The 22,696-nt window shown below is 44.8% G+C and overlaps 1 protein-coding gene across 1 annotated transcript in view; it reads right to left on the bottom strand.

Annotated features, from left to right (window-relative positions):
• Positions 1 to 2,349: 2,349 nt before the first annotated feature.
• LOC115203632 (leucine-rich repeat and immunoglobulin-like domain-containing nogo receptor-interacting protein 1-B) overlaps positions 2,350 to 22,696 on the bottom strand; it is a 28,652-nt gene continuing 8,305 nt past the window's right edge. Inside the window, exon 2 of the mRNA XM_029768507.1 lies at positions 2,350 to 4,747. Coding sequence (XP_029624367.1) covers positions 2,888 to 4,747 — 1,860 coding nt within the window. The 3' untranslated portion in view covers positions 2,350 to 2,887. The remainder of the gene's footprint in view (positions 4,748 to 22,696) is intronic.

Below are 22,696 nucleotides of genomic sequence, written 5' to 3'. Positions count from 1 at the left end.
TGTATTCACATTCGGGGATATACAGCAGGCAAATAGACTAATTTGGTATCCTTTCAATGTGCTTGAATGGAATAGCATAAAAAATGTATACAATTACTGTATAAAACTTTATTGTTTTAATATGCGTTCATTCCGTCCATTATTTCATAACCAGGGGTTTAAGGGTTTATGAACACATTACTTTCAGAGCAGACTATGGCTGTAAAATGTATTTCACCACATAAAACCCTGTTAACACATCAACTGTATTACAACAACTGGTTCCTGATCACTGCAAACAGGAGAACACACTGACAAAACAACAACATAGGGATTCAAATTGAATATCACAATGATCATTTCAAGCATGTTTGTGATTATACAAACAACCCAGCAAACCAAAATTAATTTTGTGAAAGTTCCCAGAACATTTGGTAGGTTGTGGCAAATGTTCTCATAACACAAAAACTGTTCACTTGTGCTGATGATTATACAATGTTTGTATAAAACATTTGCATTTTGCAAGAAGTTTCCCAGAACGTTGCTCTCATATTTTGTTGCAGCAGTATGTTGTAAAAAACGTTACTGCTACATTGTGTTATTACATTACCTGGTAACCTAATGTGAACGTTTGGGGAATGTTCTGTGGTGTTTCTTACAGATGTTGTGCACAACATTTTAGGAAATGTTAGGAGAACATTCCAAGGATATTTCGTTTAAAAATAAATATTGTACAAAATTATTTTGTTAACAAAAACATTATTTTAATGTTTTTGGGATGTTATCATCCTAAAACCCTAACTAGAACTTAAGGGGAATATTAGCTAATGTTCAGGGAATGTTCCTAGTTTGCTAGGAAAGGATTTGAGCCACTGCACATTAAATAGACAAAATGGCATCAGAGGACCCTAACTTCATTGCTGATATTTTATATTGTACTCATTCTGTGATTTATACCAATGACCTTTGTGATTTTGATGATTGTCAAGCATAATATATATATTTTTTTTTTACAAATTAGAATATGCCATTCTATGCCTTTCCAGCTTACTTTTATCTCTTATGTGCATTCAGAAAGTATTCAGACCCCTTTACTTTTTCCACATTTTGTTACGTTATAGCCTTATTCTAAAATGGATTAAATAAAAAAAAATCCTCATCAATCTACACACAATACCCCATAATGACAAAGCAAAAACAGGTTTTTAGAATTTTTTGAAAATGTATTAAAATTCAAAAAATGATTTTCATCCTGTTTCCATTTATCATCCTTGAGATGTTTCTCCAACTTGATTGTCGTCAACCTGTGGTAAATTCAATTGATTTGAGATGATTTGGAAAGGCACACACCTGTCTATATAAGGTCCCACAGTTGACAGTGTATGTCAGAGCAAAAACCAAGCCATGAGGTCGAAGGAATTGTCCGTAGAGCTCAGAGACAGGATTGTGTCAAGGCACAGATCTGGGGAAGGATACCAAAACATTTCTGCAGCATTGCAAGAACACAGTGGCCTCCATCATTCGTAAATGGAAGACTTTTGGCACCGCCAAGGCTCTTCCTAGAGCTGGCCGCACGGCCAAACTGAGCAATCGGGGGAGAAGGGCATTGGTCAGGGAAGTGACCAAGAACCCGATGGTCACTCTGACAGAGTTCCTCTGTGGAGATGGGAGAACCTTCCAGAAGGACAACCATCTGTGCAGCACTCCACCAATCAGGCCTTTATGGTAGAGTGGCCAGACGGAAGTCACTCCTCAGTAAAAGCCGGCTTGAAGTTTGCCAAACGCACCTAAACACTCTCTTTGGCCTGAATGGCAAGCGTCACGTGTGGAGGAAACCTGGCACCATCCCAAGGGTGAAGCATGGTGGTGGCAGCATCATGCTGTGGGGATTTTTTTCAGCAGCAGGGACTGGGAGACTAATCAGGTTCGAGGCAAAGATGAACGGAGCAAAGTACAGAGAAATCCTTGATGAAAACCTGCTCCAGAGCATTCAGGACCTAGACTGGGGCGAAGTTTCACCTTCCAACAGCACAATGATCCTAAGCACACAACAAAGACAACGCAGGAGTGGCTTCGGGACAAGTCTCAGAATGTCCTTGAGTGGCCCAGCCAGAGCCCGGACTTGAACCCCATCGAACATCTCTGGAGAGACCTGAAAATAGCTGTGCAGCAACGCTCCCCATCCAACCTGACAGAGCTTGAGAGGATCTGTAGAGAAGAATGTGGAAAAACTCCCCAAATACCTGTGTTTACTGAGTAAAGGGTCTGAAAACCTGTTTTTGCTTTGTTACTATTGGGTGTTGTGTGTACATTGATGAGTTAAAAAAAAACTATTTAATACATTTTAGAATAAGGCTGTAACATGACAACATTTGGAAAAAGTCAAGGGGGTCTGAATACTTTCCGAATGCACTGTACGTACATTGCTTGAATTGCGCCTGCTCGTAATACAGTAATATGCTCAAAACCCATAACCATTAAAGGTATAGTTCAAACAAATTGACATGATATTCCTCTTACCGTTGCTGCTGTCAATTTCAGTATTTTTGTGAACTACCCCTTTAAGTGGTATTACGACCATTCCTTTCCTCATTGTACATGGTAAGAAGAACAAGATACAGAGAAAAAAAACAATCAAAAGACTAGATAAAGACAATCTCCATTTTCAGGTTGAAAGGAGCATAAAACATGACTGGCTTATTCTGGCTTATTTTCTTAATGACTATTGCCCATAAAAACGCACAGATTTGAATACTTTTAAATCCAACACTCGCTGTTTAAGATTCAGTCCCTGAAGGTAAAACAGTCTTGGGTATAATATCAAGATGTCTATCTCTCATAGATTCCACATATATTTAAAGAGAATATAGTGTGTCCACCCTCATTTTGAAGTCAGTAAACTTGAGTCTCACATCATTTTCATGTTGAATTTACGTGGCGCATCGCCGGTTGGACTACTCTCACCTGCCTCCGCCTTACGGGGTACATACTCAATCTCTATGTTTGGCTTGACGTTGCCTTTTCCTCTGCTCCAGAGGAAGAGGATGACGAGACAGAAGAGGACGACACCGAGGAACGAGATAAATCCCATGGTGGTTGCGATGATCAGAGTCTTCACGTCGAACGGGAAGGGAACCTGGGCAAGGGTCCCGTTGGCCCCGTCCTCGCTGGGCTGGTTGGAGATGAAAGCAAACGTCTTGTTGGGCTGGTGCGGCCAGTTGGGCGAGTAGCTGTGAACATGCAGGTGGGCAGGCTTGGTGTCATTCCCTGCTGCATTGCTGGCGATGCACAGGTAGGTACCGTTGTCCTGGATCTGGGCATAGCGCACCTCTAGCGTGCCCTCGGGGGACACGCTGAGACGCCCCACAGACTTGGTGGTGATGAACTGCTTCTTGGGGGACAGCCACATGATCACAGGGGCTGGGTCGCCGTCCGCCTGGCATGTGTAATGGACCGTTGTGCCCTCGTCCACGTGCCTCTGCAGTGCCTTGTGGTCTTGTATCCTGGACTTCTGGCAGGTGAAGGAATCGGAGGGGAGGATGTCGGGGAAGTCTTTGAACTCCTTGCCCTGCACGGCCTCAGGCAAAGAGCAGGCGGGCTGCTGCCGGTTGAAGTTGAGCCTCCAGCGGCGGCGGAAGACCCAGAGCAGTCGGCAGTCGCAGGCCAGTGGGTTATCGTACAGTGCCAGGGTCTCCAGGTTCCCCACGGAGTGAAAGACAGATTCCTCCAGGGTGCTCAGGCTATTGCTGGATACGTTGAGGACTCGGAGGTGGTTCAAGCCCCGGAAGGTGTAGGGCTCGATTGTGGCTAATCTCCCTCCTACCAAGTGGAAGGCCTGGAGCCTCATTAGATTGTGCAGCTTGTTCCCCTCCACCGTGTGAATGGGATTAAAAGACAAGTTGAGATAGAGAAGGTGCCCAAGGTGTCGGATGGCCTGGTAAGGGATGGCAGTGAGGTTACAGTTTGTGATGGTCAGGGAGGTGATGTTGAGGCCGTACAGGCATTTGGAGGTCATGGTGTCCAGGTAGGGCCAGTAGGAGATCTCTAACACCCTCAGGCGGTCAAGCCTCTTGAAGGAGTAATCCCTGACAGCATTGACGGTGAGGTGGCGTAGTCGCAGCGACAGCAGGTTGTGCAGATGGCTCAGGGCCTCGGTGGGCACCGAGGTCAGGTTGCAGCGCTGCATGGTCAGCTGTTCCAGGCTGCTGAGGCCGTGGAACGCTCGGTGAGAGATGAACACCAGGTCGTTATCGCCGACTTCCAGAGCCTTCAGATTGTACAGCTCCTGGAACATGTAGTCCAGCAGGATGACAATTCTGTTCTCGCTAATGTCCAGCTGGGTGAGGTTGCTGAGGCCTGTGAACACTCCCAACTGGATTAGCTTAAGCTGGTTGTTGCGCAGCCCCAGAGTCCGCAAGCCGACAAGGTTGCTAAAAGCCCCGGGCTCCATGGAAGAGATATTGTTCTCATTGAGCTGCAGCTCCTCCAGCTGTGGGTAGTTGATGAACTCCTCAGGCCCCAGGCTTTTCAGACGGTTCTTGCTGAGGTCCAGTAGTTTCGTCTCGATGGGGATGCCCTCGGGAAACGAGGCCAGCCTCCGTCGATGGCACACCACGGAACGTTCCTGAGCATTACACTCACAGCGGGACGGGCAGCCGGTGGTGGAGCCGGAGAGGACAGTGCCCAGCATTAGGACCAGGATGGGCTGCCAGCACGCCACCAGGTAGCTGTGCCCACCTGCCTCCCCGGACACCATTCTACTGCTTCCCTGCGGAGACAGAAGTAAAAGGGATGGTTGGTACATTTAAAGGACAACTACATCTATAAACAATTTTTTTTAAATATATTATTTTGTCAGGTTTGACGCTTATCTCCTGAAGTATTATTGATATAAAAAAACAATTGTGTTTATTTAACAAACAATACTTTAGCCACACAACAGACAAAAATCACAACTCTTGCCCAAAAGATGATGCCACAGGGTTACATTCGCCTCAGATTTGGACTAAAGGCTCTGGGTTAGACAAGTGGTAGAAATATCAGGTGAAATACCAGAAGGTGAACAGAAAACCTCAGATTTGGACTAAAGGCTCTGGGTTAGACAAGTGGTAGAAATATCAGCTGAAAAACCAGAAGGTGAACAGAAAACCTCAGATTTGGACTAAAGGCTCTGGGTTAGACAAGTGGTAGAAATATCAGGTGAAATACCAGAAGGTGAACAGAAAACCTCAGATTTGGACTAAAGGCTCTGGGTTAGACAAGTGGTAGAAATATCAGCTGAAATACCAGAAGGTGAACAGAAAACCTCAGATTTGGACTAAAGGCTCTGGGTTAGACAAGTGGTAGAAATATCAGGTGAAATACCAGAAGGTGAACAGAAAACCTCAGATTTGGACTAAAGGCTCTGGGTTAGACAAGTGGTAGAAATATCAGCTGAAATACCAGAAGGTGAACAGAAAACCTCAGATTTGGACTAAAGGCTCTGGGTTAGACAAGTGGTAGAAATATCAGCTGAAATACCAGAAGGTGAACAGAAAACCTCAGATTTGGACTAAAGGCTCTGGGTTAGACAAGTGGTAGAAATATCAGCTGAAATACCAGAAGGTGAACAGAAAACCTCAGATTTCCTTTTACAACAAAAATCTTCTTAAAACTATTTCTGTCATGTTTAGTAACTACACCACTCACAGAGGGCACATCTGAATTACAGCTTTAATCGTTTTTTTAATGCAATGGACGACAAAGCTCAAATTAGTCCTTTTCACTTCCGATTAGGCTCTCTCATAAACCTCAATCAACTAAATGAAGCAAAGTATTTACAGCAATAAACAAATGTCAGTTTAATTTACAAATCATGGAGAGATACCTACTTCCAATGTGAAAGAGAATTATGCCAGGCTTGTATGGAACATAATGTTTTGTTCTGTACAAGTGCAATTGCCTGGAGGACCCTCTATTCCGATTGCAGGTTACTCTTCTCTGTTACTCTTCTCTTATCTGTGTGTCAGGGTCCTAAACACCAACTGCTGCTCTATCGACTTAGGACTCTAAGTCTTCTGTAAACCCCAAAGAACTACTGTCCATCCAACTGTGAGGGACAGATACATTCTTCATCCTGGCTTTATGAACTCTTAATCTGCTGGCCAAAGGAGAATGGGCTGCATTGTGGGTTCCAGGGTCTGTCAGTTACTGTTCTAGGTCTTAGCAGCACCTTGAGTCGCCTGTCAATCTCCCTGTGACAAGTAGTTGGAATGAGAAATAGCTTACCAAAATTGCTTTAATTCAATGCATTAAATGGCGTGAATAAACAAGTGTGCTGCCTGTAACTAAACACAACACTACCATGCGGCTGTCTGGCGAGCTGTCGACCTTGGAGTGATATACAACGGAGATTGCTGCAGAGAAGCGATAAACGGAGAGAGAGAGACTGTTTAAACCCTTATTTGCTTTAGACTCAGGGGCGCTTTAACTTGCAAAAGCCTTCAAGCTCTGGTTCCCACATCGATCATACAATTTGAGGCTCATCCATGTCTGTGGGATGTGCTCTGTGAAGAAGCCATGCTAAGTTAGAATAATAGCTCTCTGGACATTCTCTTTATTGAGAGGGCTTTACTTCACAGTCAAGCTAAAATCTGTACCATCCATCAATATGCGCTAATGTTGCTAAGTGTACCTAAAGGACAGGGCAAATGTCACTGTCCTCAAACCATTTCACTGACTCCTGGCTAAAGCCCACAGAGACCGAGAGGAAGAAAGGCTGTCTGCACAGTGCAACAAGAATCTACAACCTCTAAAGTCAATCAAAAATACTGTTCGTTTTTTTCCAAAATGCATGGTGAAAGAAAAGTGCCCAAGTCCAAAAACATCTGATGAAATACATGCTACAGGGAGGCTCACTTGTATGCAAGTCATGTAGGCATATATACATACTGAACATACAGTGACTAACCAAACATTGTGGTTTCACTAGTGTACATTTCTCCAGGGACAGATACTAAACATGTTATCTAGACTGTACATTTCTCTAGGGACAGATACTAAACATGTTATCTAGACTGTACATTTCTCTAGGGACAGATACTAAACATGTTATCTAGACTGTACATTTCTCTAGGGACAGATACTAAACATGTTATCTAGACTGTACATTTCTCCAGGGACAGATACTAAACATGTTATCTAGACTGTACATTTCTCCAGGGACAGATACTAAACATGTTATCTAGACTGTACATTTCTCCAGGGACAGATACTAAACATGTTATCTAGACTGTACATTTCTCTAGGGACAGATACTAAACATGTTATCTAGACTGTACATTTCTCCAGGGACAGATACTAAACATGTTATCTAGACTGTACATTTCTCTAGGGACAGATACTAAACATGTTATCTAGACTGTACATTTCTCTAGGGACAGATACTAAACATGTTATCTAGACTGTACATTTCTCTAGGGACAGATACTAAACATGTTATCTAGACTGTACATTTCTCTAGGGACAGATACTAAACATGTTATCTAGACTGTACATTTCTCTAGGGACAGATACTAAACATGTTATCTAGACTGTACATTTCTCCAGGGACAGATACTAAACATGTTATCTAGACTGTACATTTCTCTAGGGACAGATACTAAACATGTTATCTAGACTGTACATTTCTCCAGGGACAGATACTAAACATGTTATCTAGACTGTACATTTCTCTAGGGACAGATACTAAACATGTTATCTAGACTGTACATTTCTCCAGGGACAGATACTAAACATGTTATCTAGACTGTACATTTCTCCAGGGACAGATTCCTGGACATAAACGAATGATCAAAGGTTCCATTTTAGGACCACGGTAACCGCAGTAACCAAAACTATGTGGCACTTACCATAGAAATAGAATCTACCCATTATGCCATCATTGACTTGAATAGGGAGACTTGTTCTATGGATTCTAGTTCTATGGCACATGTTGCATTTGGCTTCCAAGAGTGGCTGCGGTCGACATCATATTTAACCACTGGGCAGTACAGTAAGATTTCATGGTTTATGGGGTATATAAAGTAGTAAGCTAACCATTCATATTGAACATTTCTGTTGTCTCCGATACATTCTCCAAAAGATAACTACTCTAGGAAGTATTTCACTTTGATCTACAGACATCTGTTTTTCAGGTATTTCTGAGAAACACTCTATTACAGTATAATGAAAGTATAATATGCCGGTAGTACTACGCACTAGATCAGTACCACAGCTCTACCTCGACAGGGTTTCCCACAGCGAGAGGAGCAAAACCATGAGTGTAAAGTAGAGAGTTGTACAAAGCTGTCCAGGTGTGTTAGGGTATGAATGGAAGTATCAAGTGGATACAGCCTCCTGCCAGAGAACCAGCATGTCGTCGCTGCTGATAAGTGGTGGTGCTGAATCAGCATATAAACAGCTTGAACTCACACAGATGAGAAGTGAGGGGGCTCATTCCCTGCAACACATAAAGGTTTTTCAAGAGTGCTTCAATTGTTCGGCGGAGGTGCTCGATAGTATCTCTCGTTGCGCAACTTGTGTCACATAGTTGTGCGATTAACAAAACAGACTTGACAGTAGGATGAGAGTGATTCCGCTGGTAGCAGTGTGCTAACACAAATTACACCTTACAAATGCCAGACGGAGAGAAAGTACTGCCATTAAAACAGCTAGGACTGTTATTTTAGCAGGACCAGCGACCCAGTAGGTCTAACTGTCTTCTACATTTCTCCTCCAATCTAAATCCACATTTTTCAAGGGGTTGTATAGTGACAGTATACACAACCCCTGTAATACACCAAAGTCTACTTTGTTTCAAACTGCAAGAACATGTTTCAGCCTTTCACCATACAGTATTATTGTGTGGCTTGTGAATGGATAGATCAGGTTGGTTTAAAAGCATTCACAGACCAACACCCAACCTAATTGAAGGTTGGAATATGCCACACAATAAAGATGAGAATTGAACCTTGGGTTCATGAATGTATTGGGTTAATGACTGTGAAATCACACTGATGCTAATTGAGGGTTGGAATATACCACACAATAAAACATCTATTAGATATCTGATAGGGGAAATGGCTGGCCTTTATCTAGCCCAGACAGGACATCAGTCTACCAGCCGAGGAAAATAAAAAGGATGAAGGAGACATTTTGATATTTCAACTGATAAAAGCACTTGAATGTAAATGTTGTGACGTCATTTCGAACTGTGATGAAATGCCAAACACAATGAGTCAAAGGGGTCTGAAATAACAACTCGCCAACACATGACTAAGGCTGCATTTACACAGGCACAACAATTCTGATCTTTTGCTAAGAATTGCTCTTTTGACCAACTCATAACTGGGCATAAAATCAGAATTGGGCTGCCTGTGTAAACGCAGCCTGTATCGCCCACTGCATGTCCAGACAATAACATGGACGTGTAGATGAGAGGCATTGCTGTGCTTTGGTGCTTTAGTTGTATCCTAACCTAAAGTCATGCAGCCTTATTGATGTTTTGTCTTCCTATGAAAATATGTTACAGTGAGAGAATGGTTACATGGATATTGTACTGTATTATGTAATCCGGGATTCACTTGCAAAAGTTTGTATTTTTATTTGTTATTTTATGTGGGTCAGAAATAAACCAAACAATGTAATTGAAATAACCCTTAAAATGACAAGAGAACCCATTACCAATGTTTCTTTCTGTCTCAAATCACTTTGTATGTTTGTATTGGAGTTTCGTGCATGATCTCATTTCTTTCCACTTTGGAGGAAATTCAACTCATAAAAACAGGAAATTCAACCCCTCTCTCCCTGTCTCCACCTCTCTCTCTCTCTGTTTCCATCTCCATCTCTCTCTCCCTGTCTCTCTCCCTGTCACCACCTCCCTCTCTCACTGTTTCCATCTCCATCTCTCTCTCCCTGCCTCTCTCCCTGTCTCCACCTCCCTGTTTCCATCTCCATCTCTCTCTCCCTGCCTCTCTCCGTGTCTCCACCTCCCTGTTTCCATCTCCATCTCTCTCTCCCTGCCTCTCTCCCTGTCTCCACCTCCCTCTCTCTCAGTTTCCATCTCTCTCTCCCTGTCTCTCTCCCTGTCACCACCTCCCTCTCTCCCTGTTTCCATCTCCATCTCTCTCTCCCTGCCTCTCTCCCTGTCTCCACCTCCCTGTTTCCATCTCCATCTCTCTCTCCCTGCCTCTCTCCCTGTCTCCACCTCCCTGTTTCCATCTCCATCTCTCTCTCCCTCCCTCTCACCCTGTCACCACCTCCCTCTCTCTCTGTTTCCATCTCCATCTCTCTCTCCCTGCCTCTCTCCCTGTCTCTACCTCCCTCTCTCTCTGTTTCCATCTCCATCTCTCTCTCCCTGCCTCTCTCCCTGTCTCCACCTCCCTCTCTCTCTGTTTCCATCTCCATCTCTCTCTCCCTGCCTCTCTCTCTGTCACCACCTCCCTCTCTCACTGTTTCCATCTCCATCCCTCCCTGCCTCTCTCCCTGTCTCCACCTCCCTCTCTCTCTGTTTCCACCTCCATCTCTCTCTCCCTGCCTCTCTCCCTGTCTCCACCTCCCTCTCTTTCTGTTTCCATCTCCATCTCTCTCTCCCTGCCTCTCTCCCTGTCTCCACCTCCCTCTCTCTCTGTTTCCATCTCCATCTCTCTCTCCCTGCCTCTCTCCCTGTCACCACCTCCCTCTCCCACTGTTTCCATCTCCATCTCTCTCTCCCTGCCTCTCTCCCTGTCTCCACCTCCCTCTCTCTCTGTTTCCATGTCTCTCTCTCCCCCTGCCTCTCTCCCTGTCTCCACTCTCCTGTTTCCATCTCCATCTCTCTCTCCCTGCCTCTCTCCCTGTCTCCACCTCCCTCTCTCTATGTTTCCATCTCTATCTCTCTCTCCATCCCTCTCTCCCTGTCTCCACCTCCCTCTCTCCCTCTTTCCATCTCTCTCTCTCCCTGCCTCTCTCCCTGTCTCTCCATCCCTCCCTGCCTCTCTCCCTGTCTCTCCATCCCTCTTTCCCTGTCTCTCTATCTCTCTTTCCCTGTCTCTCCATCCCTCCCTGCCTCTCTCCGTCTCTCCATCCCTCTTTCCCTGTCTCTCCATCCCTCCCTGCCTCTTTCCCTGTCTCTCCATCCCTCTTTTCCTGTCTCCATCCCTCTTTCCCTGTCTCTCCATCTCTCTCTTCCTGTCTCTCCATCTCTTTCTCCCTGTCTCTCCATCCCTCTCTCCCTGTCTCCACCTCCCTCTCTCCCTGTCTCCACCTTCCTCTCTCCCTGTCTCCACCTTCCTCTCTCCCTGTCTCTCCATCCCTCTCTCCCTGTCTCCACCTCCCTCTCTCCCTGTTTCTCCATCCCTCTCTCCCTGTCTCTCCATCCCTCTCTCCCTGTCTCCACCTCCCTCTCTCTCTTTGTCTCCACCTTCCTCTCTCCCTGTTTCTCCATCTCTCTCTTCCTGTCTCTCCATCTCTCTCTCCCTGTCTCTCCATCCCTCTCTCCCTGTCTCCACCTCCCTGTCTCCACCTCCCTGTCTCCACCTTCCTCTCTCCCTGTCTCCACCTTCCTCTCTCCCTGTCTGTCCATGCCTCTCTCCCTGTCTCCACCTCCCTCTCTCCCTGTCTCCACCTTCCTCTCTCCCTGTCTCTACCTTCCTCTCTCCCTGTCTCCACCTCCCTCTCTCCCTGTCTCCACCTTCCTCTCTCCCTGTTTCTCCATCCCTCTCTCCCTGTTTCTCCATCCCTCTCTCCCTGTCTCTCCATCCCTCTCTCCCTGTCTTCACCTCCCTCTCTCACTGTCTCTCCATCCCTCTCTCCCTGTCTCTCCATCCCTCTCTCCCTGTCTCCACCTCCCTCTCTCCCTGTCTCCACCTCCCTCTCTCCCTGTCTCTCCAACCCTCTCTCCCTGTTTCTCCATCCCTCTCTCCCTGTCTCTCCAACCCTCTCTCCCTGTCTCTCCATCCCTCTCTCCATGTCCTCTTAGTAATGACCTTGGGAGGAAGCACAGTGGACCTTCCTCTTCCTCCTCTCTCCTGCAGTTGGAGGACTGCTAGCCCTTTCCTCTCTGGACCTCTCGTTCTCATCACATTCTGACACATTTTTCTCTCCCCAACTACTCTCTCTACCCCCCCTCTCTCCTGTAAGATGCAGCTGAGCAAGGAAGCTGGTAATCACAGGGAGTGGTCCACTTACACTGTGAATGTCTATACATTCCCTGTCTATACAGAACCACATAGAACCTGTTTCTCCATCCCTCTCTCCCTGTCTCCACCTCCCTCTCTCCCTGTTTCTCCATCCTCTCCCTGTCTCCACCTCCCTCTCTCCCTGTCTCCACCTCCCTCTCTCCCTGTTTCTCCATCCCTCTCTCCCTGTCTCTCCATCCCTCTCTCCCTGTCTCCACCTCCCTCTCTCCCTGTTTCTCCATCTCTCTCTCCCTGTCTCTCCATCCCTCTCTCCCTGTCTCTCCCTCCCTCTCTCCCTGTCTCTCCATCCCTCTCTCCCTGTCTCCACCTCCCTCTCTCCCTGTTTCTCCATCCCTCTCTCCCTTTCTCTCCATCCCTCTCTCCCTGTCTCCACCTCCCTCTCTCCCTGTCTCTCCATCCCTCTCTCCCTGTCTCCACCTCCCTCTCTCCCTGTTTCTCCATCCCTCTCTCCCTGTTTCTCCATCCCTCTCTCCCTGTCTCTCCATCCCTCTCTCCCTGTCTCCACCTCCCTCTCTCCCTGTCTCCACCTCCCTCTCTCCCTGTCTCTCCATCCCTCTCTCCCTGTCTCCACCTCCCTCTCTCCCTGTTTCTCCATCCCTCTCTCCCTGTTTCTCCATCCCTCTCTCCCTGTCTCTCCATCCCTCTCTCCCTGTCTCCACCTCCCTCTCTCCCTGTCTCTCCATCCCTCTCTCCATATCTCCACCTTCCTCTCTCCCTGTCTCTCCATCCCTCTCTCCCTGTTTACACCTCCCTCTCTCCCTGTTTCTCCATCCCTCTCTCCCTGTCTCTCCATCCCATCTCTCCCTGTCTCTACCTTCCTATCTCCCTGTCTTTCCATCCCTCTCTCCCTGTTTCTCCACCTCCCTCTCTCCCTGTTTCTCCATCCCTCTCTCCCTGTCTCTCCATCCCTCTCCCCCTGTCTCCACCTCCCTCTCTCCCTGTCTCTCCATCCCTCTCTCCCTGTCTCTCCATCCCTCTCTCCCTGTCTCTCCATCCCTCTCCCCCTGTCTCCACCTCCCTCTCTCCCTGTTTCTCCATCCCTCTCTCCCTGTCTCTCCATCCCTCTCTCACTGTCTCTCCATCCCTCTCTCACTGTCTCTCCATCACTCTCTCCCTGTCTCCACCTCCCTCTCTCCCTGTTTCTCCATCCCTCTCTCACTGTCTCTCCATCCCTCTCTCACTGTCTCTCCATCACTCTCTCCCTGTCTCCACCTCCCTCTCTCCCTGTTTCTCCATCCCTCTCTCCCTGTCTCCACCTCCCTCTCTCTCTGTTTCTCCATCCCTCTCTCCCTGTCTCCACCTCCCTCTCTCCCTGTTTCTCCATTCCTCTCTCCCTGTCTCCACCTTCCTCTCCATGTTTCTCCATCCCTCTCTCACTGTCTCCACCTTCCTCTGTCCCTGTCTCCACCTTCCTCTCTCCCTGTCTCCACCTTTTTCTCTCCCTGTCTCTCCATCCCTCTCTCCCTGTCTCCACCTTCCTCTCTCCTTTTTTCTCCATCCCTCTCTCCCTGTTTCCCCATCCCTCTCTCCCTGTCTCCACCTTCCTCTCTCCTTGTTGCTCCATCCCTCTCTCCCTGTTTCCCCATCCCTCTCTCCCTGTCTCCACCTTCCTCTCTCCTTGTTTCTCCATCCCTCTCTCCCTGTTTCCCCATCCCTCTCTCCCTGTCTCCACCTTCCTCTCTCCTTGTTGCTCCATCCCTCTCTCCCTGTTTCCCCATCCCTCTCTCCCTGTCTCCACCTTCCTCTCTCCTTGTTTCTCCATCCCTCTCTCCCTGTTTCCCCATCCCTCTCTCCCTGTCTCCACCTTCCTCTCGCCTTGTTTCTCCATCCCTCTCTCCCTGTTTCCCCATCCCTCTCTCCCTGTCTCCACCTCCCTCTCTCCCTGTTTCTCCATCCCTCTCTCCCTGTTTCCCCATCCCTCTCTCCCTGTCTCCACCTTCCTCTCTCCTTGTTGCTCCATCCCTCTCTCCCTGTTTCCCCATCCCTCTCTCCCTGTCTCCACCTTCCTCTCTCCTTGTTTCTCCATCCCTCTCTCCCTGTTTCCCCATCCCTCTCTCCCTGTCTCCACCTTCCTCTCTCCTTGTTTCTCCATCCCTCTCTCCCTGTTTCCCCATCCCTCTCTCCCTGTCTCCACCTTCCTCTCTCCCTGTTTCTCCATCCCTCTCTTATTTTATTTTATTTCACCTTTATTTAACCAGGTAGGCCAGTTGAGAACAAGTTCTCATTTACAACTGCGACCTGGCCAAGATAAAGCAAAGCAGTGCGACACAAACAACACAGAGTTACATGATGGAATAAACAAGCGTACAGTCAATAACACAATAGAAAAAAAAGAAAGTCTATATACAGTGTGTGCAAATGGCATGAGGAGGTATGGCAATAAATAGGCCATAGTTGCGAAGTAATTACAATTTAGCAGATTAACACTGGAGTGATAGATAAGCAGATGATGGTGTGTAAGTAGTGATACTGGTGTGCAAAAGAGCAGCAAAGTAAATAAAAACAATATGGGGATGAGGTAGGTAGATTGAGTGGGCTATTTACAGATGGACTATGTACAGCTGCAGCGATCGTTAAGCTGCTCAGATAGCTGATGTTTAAAGTTAGTGAGGGAAATGTAAGTCTCCAGCTTCAGTGATTTTTGCAATTCGTTCCAGTCACTGGCAGCAGAGAAATGGAAGGAAAAGCGGCCAAAGGAGGTGTTGGCTTTGGGGATGACCAGAGAGATATACCTGCTGGAGCGCGTGCTACAGGTGGGTGGTGTTATCGTGACCAGTGAGCTGAGATAAGGCGGAGCTTTACCTAGCATAGACTTATAGATGACCTGGAGCCAGTGGGTCTGGCGACGAATATCTAGCATGGGCCAGCCGACTAGAGCATACAGGTTGCAGTGGTGGGTGGTATAAGGCGCTTTGGTAACAAAACGGATGGCACTGTGATAGACTGCATCCAATTTGCTGAGAAAAGTATTGGAAGCTATTTTGTAGATGACATCGCCGAAGTCGAGGATCGGTAGGATAGTCAGTTTTACTAGGGTAAGTTTGGCGGCGTGATTGAAGGAGGCTTTGTTGCGAAATAGAAAGCTGAATCTAGATTTGATTTTGGATTGGAGATGTTTGATATGAGTCTGGAAGGAGAGTTTACAGTCTAGCCAGACACCTAGATATTTGTAGTTGTCCACATATTCTAGGTCAGAACGGTCCAGAGTAGTGATGCTTGTCGGGCGGGCGGGTGCGGGCAGCGAACGGTTGAAAAGCATGCATTTTGTTTTGCTAGCATTTAAGAGCAGTTGGAGGCCACGGAATGAGTGTTGTATGGCATTGAAGCTCGTTTGGAGGTTAGTTAACACAGTGTCCAAAGAAGGGCCAGATGTATACAGAATGGTGTCGTCTGCGTAGAGGTGGATCAGGGAATCACCCGCAGCAAGAGCGATTTCTCTCTCCCTGTCTCTCCATCCCTCTCTCCCTGTCTCTCCATCCCTCTCTCCCTGTCTCTCCAACCCTCTCTCCCTGTCTCTCCATCCCTCTCTCCCTGTCTCCACCTCCCTCTCTCCCTGTCTCTCCATCCCTCTCTCCCTGTCTCTCCATCCCTCTCTCCCTGTCTCCACCTCCCTCTCTCCCTGTCTCTCCAACCCTCTCTCCCTGTCTCCATCCCTCTCTCCATGTCCTCTTAATAATGACCTTGGGAGGAAGCACAGTGGACCTTCCTCTTCCTCCTCTCTCCTGCAGTTGTAGGACTGCTAGCCCTTTCCTCTCTGGACCTCTCGTTCTCATCACATTCTGACACATCCCCCCCCCCCCTTCTGTAAGATGCAGCTGAGCAAGGAAGCTGGTAATCACAGGGAGTGGTCCACTTACACTGTGAATGTCTATACATTCCCTGTCTATACAGAACCACATAGAACCATGACCACATGGAACACTATTCCACATCAAGTAACTCATGCAAGCGGTAAATTTGTATAAAAAACAACAGATAAAAATACACCTTATGGAACAGCGGGGACTGTGAAGAAACACAGGCACAGACACATGCACACACACACTCACGATAACACAATTTTGTATTGTAGATACGTGGTAGTAGAGTAGTGGCCTGAGGGCACACACTTAATGTGTTGTGGATGTATTGGAATGTTTTTTAAATTGTATAACTGCCTTAATTTTGCTGGACCCCAGGAAGAGTAGCTGCTGTCTTGGCAGCAGCTAATGGGGATCCATAATAAATCCAAATACTATTCTATAACCTATGAGCCTAATTTTTCTAGGCTAACTATTCAATGCTAACTATTCAATGCTAACTATTCAATGCTAACTATTCAAGGCTTAATATTCAAGGCTAACTATTCAAGGCTTGATATTCAATGCCAACTATTCAAGGCTTAATATTCAAGGATAACTATTCAGCGCTAACTATTCAAGGCTTAATATTCAAGGGTAACTATTCAATGCTAACTATTCAAGGATAACTATTCAAGGCTAACTATTCCATGTTAACTATTCAAGGCTTAATATTCAAGGTTAACTATTCAATGCTAACTATTCAAGGCTTAATATTCAAGTGTAACTATTCAATGCTAACTATTCAAGGATAACTTCTCCATGTTTACTATTCAAGGCTAACTATTCAAGGCTAACTATTCAAGGCTAACTATTCAATGCTAACTATTCAAGGCTAACTATTCAAGGCTAACTATTCAATGCTAACTATTCAAGGCTTAATATTCAAGTGTAACTATTCAATGCTAACTATTCAAGGATAACTTCTCCATGTTTACTATTCAAGGGTAACTATTCAATGCTAACTATTCAAGGATAACTATTCCATGTTTACTATTCAAGGCTAACTATTCAATGCTAACTATTCAAGGCTTAATATTCAAGGCTAACAATTTTTTTATTTCACCTTTATTTAACCAGGTAGGCCAGTTGAGACCAAGTTCTCATTTACAACTGCGACCTGGCCAAGATAAAGCAAAGCAGTGCGACATAAACAACAACACAGAGTTACACATGGAATAAGCAAATGTACAGTCAATAACACAATAGAAAAAGTCTATATACAGTGTGTGCAAATGGCGTGAGGAGGTAAGGCAATAAATAGGCCAAAGTAGCGAAGTAATTACAACTTAGCAAATTAACACTGGAGTGATAGATGTGCAGATGATGATGTGCAAGTAGAAATACTGGTGTGCAAAAGAGCAAAAAAGTAAATAAAAACAATATGGGGATGAGGTAGGTAGATGGATGGGCTATTTACAGATGGGCTGTGCAGTGATCGGTAAGCTGTTCAGATAGCTGATGCTTAAAGTTAGTGAGGGAGATATAAGTCTCCAACTTCAGCGATTTTTGCAATTCGTTCCAGTCATTGGCAGCAGAGAACCGGAAGGAAAGGCAGCCAAAGGGGGTATTGGCTTTGGGGATGACCAATTCAATGCTAACTATTCAAGGCTTACTATTCAATGCTAACTATTCAAGGCCAGCTATTCAAGGCTTAATATTCAAGGCTAACTTTTCAAAGCTAAATATTCAAGGCTAACTATTCAAAACTAACTATAGCAAACAACCTTACACAACATACTATCGATGAGACAACTTGGCCTATTGTGTCAGCTGTGCAAATAAGGATAGTTGTCAATCATTCACTACATGTTTTCAATCATTCACAACACATGAAGTATGAAGGATTTTCTATGACTTTGTATAGAGACATGGGAACACAAAACGCAAACAACATGTTGGATGTTGTTATTTCTCTTCCCCTTCCACACAAATTGGTAACATAGTGACTGACCTTCAAGGCAAGAAAAATATTGATTTTACAGGCAGCAATTCTGCTATGCTGGGCATCAACACTGTAGATGACTCAGTATGCCTATCAGTGAAAACCAGGGAATTAAAAGAGGTTGATACTTCTAATTGGTACTTTCCTGCTTCAAAATTCCTTTACCAAATTACTCAAATTATTGGACCAAATAATATTTAGAGACACTTGTTTCAATGAATCCCATCTAAATAAATCAAAAGATCTGTCAAAGGTACTGTCACATGAAGTGTAACCAATAAGTCAGGTTGGGTAAGCCTCACATCTCAATGATACTGTAATACCATGAAGCTAATGAGTTAGCCTCACATATCAATGATACTGTACTCTAATACCATGAAGCTAATGAGTTAGCCTCACATCTCAATGATACTGTAATACCATGAAGCTAATGAGTTAGCCTCACATATCAATGATACTGTACTGTAATACCATGAAGCTAATGAGTTAGCCTCACATCTCAATGATACTGTACCGTAATACCATGAAGCTAATGAGTTAGCCTCACATCTCAATGATACTGTAATACCATGAAGCTAATGAGTTAGCCTCACATATCAATGATACTGTACTGTAATACCATGAAGCTAATGAGTTAGCCTCACATCTCAATGATACTGTACTGTAATACCATGAAGCTAATGAGTTAGCCTCACATCTCAACGATACTGTAATACCATTAAGCTAATGAGTTAGCCTCACATCTCAACGATACTGTACTGTAATACCATGAAGTTAATGAGTTAACCTCACATCTCAATGATACTGTACTGTAATACCATGAAGCTAATGAGTTAGCCTCACATCTCAATGATACTGTACTGTAATACCATGAAGCTAATGAGTTAGCCTCACATCTCAATGATACTGTAATACCATGAAGCTAATGTGTTAGCCTCACATCTCAATGATACTGTAATACCATGAAGCTAATGAGTTAGCCTCACATCTCAACGATACTGTAATACCATGAAGCTAATGAGTTAGCCTCACATCTCAACGATACTGTACTGTAATACCATGAAGCTAATGAGAGTAAAGCAGTTGGCATCCCAATACGTTCAATTTGAAATGGAAATGGAAACAACTTCTTTTTTATGCTTTGAGCTTTATTTTTAGTCTAAAACAACCCTCCTTTGATGTTCCGTTTGACTACTCTAAGATTTAGATCAAAGAGTTTTTGACAGCTGAGAATCTGTTAAAAGTTGACTTACAGCAAAAACTCTGGACACCTTGATGTTGACATACTGTAAAGAGACACTTCTCAGACAGATTGTGCCAAAATCAATAAATATTCTCAAATTTCACAAACCATCAAACAAAGATAATTTCAAAGCAATTCAACATTTTCAAACTATTGTCTAAAGTGTAGGCTACATACTGTAGATTGCGTAAAATGAAAAGCTGGGTATTATTAAGTACTTCATAAAAGTACACTTTGCATGTGTAGCAGGTTGATTTTACATGAGAAATGAAGTAAATTAGAGCTCATTGATGACTTAGAACTGTCTCGTCTGTCTTCTCTTATCTAATTCAACAGACTCTCGCCTGCAGCACATCTGTGCTCCCCTCCTTCAGGGACATGGGGTGCATCTCAATGCTCTTTCAGGGGAGCTTTTCAGACATGGGGTTGCATCTCAATGCATGGCTTCCTTTTCTGTGCTCTTTTCCCTCATTACCACAAACAGATGAAGGGATTGAATAGGTATTCAATACACTTATTTAACCTGTGTTAGACCATGCCCCTTTTACTAGCGCCTCCCAAAAAGGGGGGAAAAGACAAAAGACTAGGTATCAGCCATCATGACGACTCCACCTAGACCTCCAACAGGAGCCTGTTCCAATGGGCCTTTTCCCCCTATAAAACAGTGATGGATATGCTAATGAGATTTGAGTGACAGCTGATTGAAGGGGAGTGATCCAAGTGGAGGGAAGATTGCTGCTGGGAATTGTGGGAGATCCGAGCAGACAAATCTACTCTAGAGAACATACAAAACAAGGGGATAAAATTGACAGCTTGGAATACAGGGCTCCAACCCCAACACAAATCAAATAAAATGTTATTTGTCACAGGCTATATACAAGTAGTACCGGTACCGAGTCAGTGTACTTGGGTAGTTGGGGTGATTTATTGTTGTAATATGTAGGTTTGGTTAGGTGAAAGCCTCCCTAGCTGCTACTGGACTGAAAGGGGATCTCAGTTCAAATTCATGTTTGCTCCAACGGTTTCAACGTCCTGGTTGCTTGTCTATGATATTGGATTGGGACTATTTTAGGGGCCTGCCTTTTTCTCTAATGTATGTGTACCATGGGAGGAACTGCCAGAGCAAGAACTACAATTGGTTTCTGGATCTCAGACACAGAACACTTGGAAAGACTGTCCGCTACCATGGCAACCAGACAGCAGTTGGTCCCAATAGTCTAAAGAGGCTTCCTCATCTCCTTTTCTTGGCTGATCTGACAACATGTGGAAGGTGAAAGCTAAGTATTGAATGCCTCCATAGCATGATTGCTTTCACTTTTTCCAGTCAGTGCTGGTGCAGGAAAGGAGAAGACGTTTTATACGACGACCACATTGGGATTCACCCTATGGGCTGATTTGTTAGGGCACAATGTCACAGCACATCCAGACAGAAATGGAGTGTTAATAGAAGAGCCATTGTTCTCTGTCTTGTAGAATAGGGGATTTTACCAGCTTTGCAAATCGTTTCTATCTGCAGCCTTGAATCCCACAGAATAAGCCCTTGCACACTGAAGTGAAGATTGCAAAACTAGGCAGGGGGGATTCGAAGAGCTGAGCTTCTACCAGAGAGCTTGTGTTATACCTTTTCTTGATTCAGAAATAATATCTTGATATGCTCTTCAAGTTAAGGGTTCCCCATTATGATAATATGTTTCAAGGTCAAGGGCAAATTATTACTACTAATAAGAGAAATGGTGTGTCTGGTTAATCCACAGGCCATGTCAAAATATACTCAGATGACATTGTTTTGCAATGAAGGTCTACAGTAACTTCAACAGCACTCTGTAGGGTAGCACCATGGTGTAGCCGGAGGACAGCTAGCTTCCGTCCTCCTCTGGGTACATTGACTTCAATACAAAACCTAGGAGGCTCATAGGCCTCACCCCTTTAGACATACATGGTAATTATGACCACTTCCGGAGTACGTCCTGCAACCAATCAAAGCTTTTGCAGCATAAATTGACATTGTGTCCATCCAATCACAGAATTATAGTCATTGAATTAACCTTGTGTTGTATTGGGATTGTGCCACAGAGCATTATGGGGGTTCAATGTGTTGAGAAGCTTTGTGACATTTTTGGATAGAGATGAAAAGTGATAGTTGAGCATTTTTGGGATATTATTCAATTCAAATTAGTTTTTTCAAATTACAGGAGACGGAGGAGGTATATTATACATTATTTTCTTGGTTTTAAAACACACATTTTGTGTCCAGTTAGTGCAATTTATTTAAAAAAGATTTCTCCGCCAGAATGTTAGAATGGCCAACACTGATGAAAATGTTGTGGACTTTTTGTTGAAGAACCCCTTTCATTCTCTGGGGTACACAGAAAAGGTGCAAATTAAAATCAAGGGTCGACCTCTGACCTCTGTTCAAAACCAACTGGTTTCAAAAGTATAGCTGGTTAACAGGGAACCTGTCATCAAGCCGCCTGTATTGCTAGCCTGGTTTTTGGAAAGTCTGAGCCTTGGTCGAAAAGTGGGTACAGTGACCTGAAGAACATCGATCGTTCAGCTGAACGGCAAAACAAAAGAAGGGAGCATATAAATGCCCACATCAGATTCAAGCTTCTGGGAAAAGCTGCATCGATAGAGGACACGGTGAGAGGGAAAGTTCTGCCAACAAGGGCAACTACATGGAGCTTGCAGAGGTAATTGCACGTTACAATGCTTTACTTGCTGAACATATTGAACATTCAACTGTCTTTTCTAGGATGTCGAAAACAATTCCAAATGATTAGATAGCTTCCATCGCATCATCCAAAAAATGTTGATTAAAGAGAGATGTTGAGGCGTCGCATTTCTTTGCGTGCGCTCAAGTAGGCTTTCCACTTTCCTCCGGTATTTACTTAGCAAAGATGAAAACACATAATCACATAGGTTAAAATAATTAGTCTTTGACGATTTTTGAAACACACTGTCGTTTCCGTGCGTTCCGCTCCTATACCGTGGGTCTCCCATCCTCCTCCATTTTTCAAGTCACCAGCCAACACTGCTGTTAATCTATGCCTCTGTCATGCTTATCCATTGGACTTGGCCCTACAAGGAGATCCCAACACTGCCACCAATTGACCTGCTCCAATGTACAGTACATAGGGACTAGTAAATAAGATGTCTTATGTAATTAGCTACACTATGTTCTAATACCCGTAGCTGTTGTGTTTAAGGAACTGGAACACACCAGATGAAGAATACCTGAAATGTGAAAAACCCAAATAGAATATTGGATCTGTAAGAACATCAGCTCCTTATGTAATATGCAGAAAATGGTGCTGCATGACACATCCCTGTACAAGTGCTGAACACATTGTAATGGTCGCTGTTCAGTTGGTTTTACTTCATTTGGGTGCTTTGTTCTGTATGAAATGACTTGCGGTGCAAAGCCTGCGCCGAGTCTAATTGGTAATATTTCCACACAGATCTGTCTCTCTCTGCTCTGACTGAATGTCTAATA

Source organism: Salmo trutta, chromosome 12 (genome assembly GCF_901001165.1).
Source record: "Salmo trutta chromosome 12, fSalTru1.1, whole genome shotgun sequence".
Classification (NCBI taxonomy): domain Eukaryota; kingdom Metazoa; phylum Chordata; class Actinopteri; order Salmoniformes; family Salmonidae; genus Salmo; species Salmo trutta.
The sequence above is the reverse complement of the archived record's forward strand: the minus strand, read 5'-3'. Positions and strand labels throughout refer to the sequence as shown.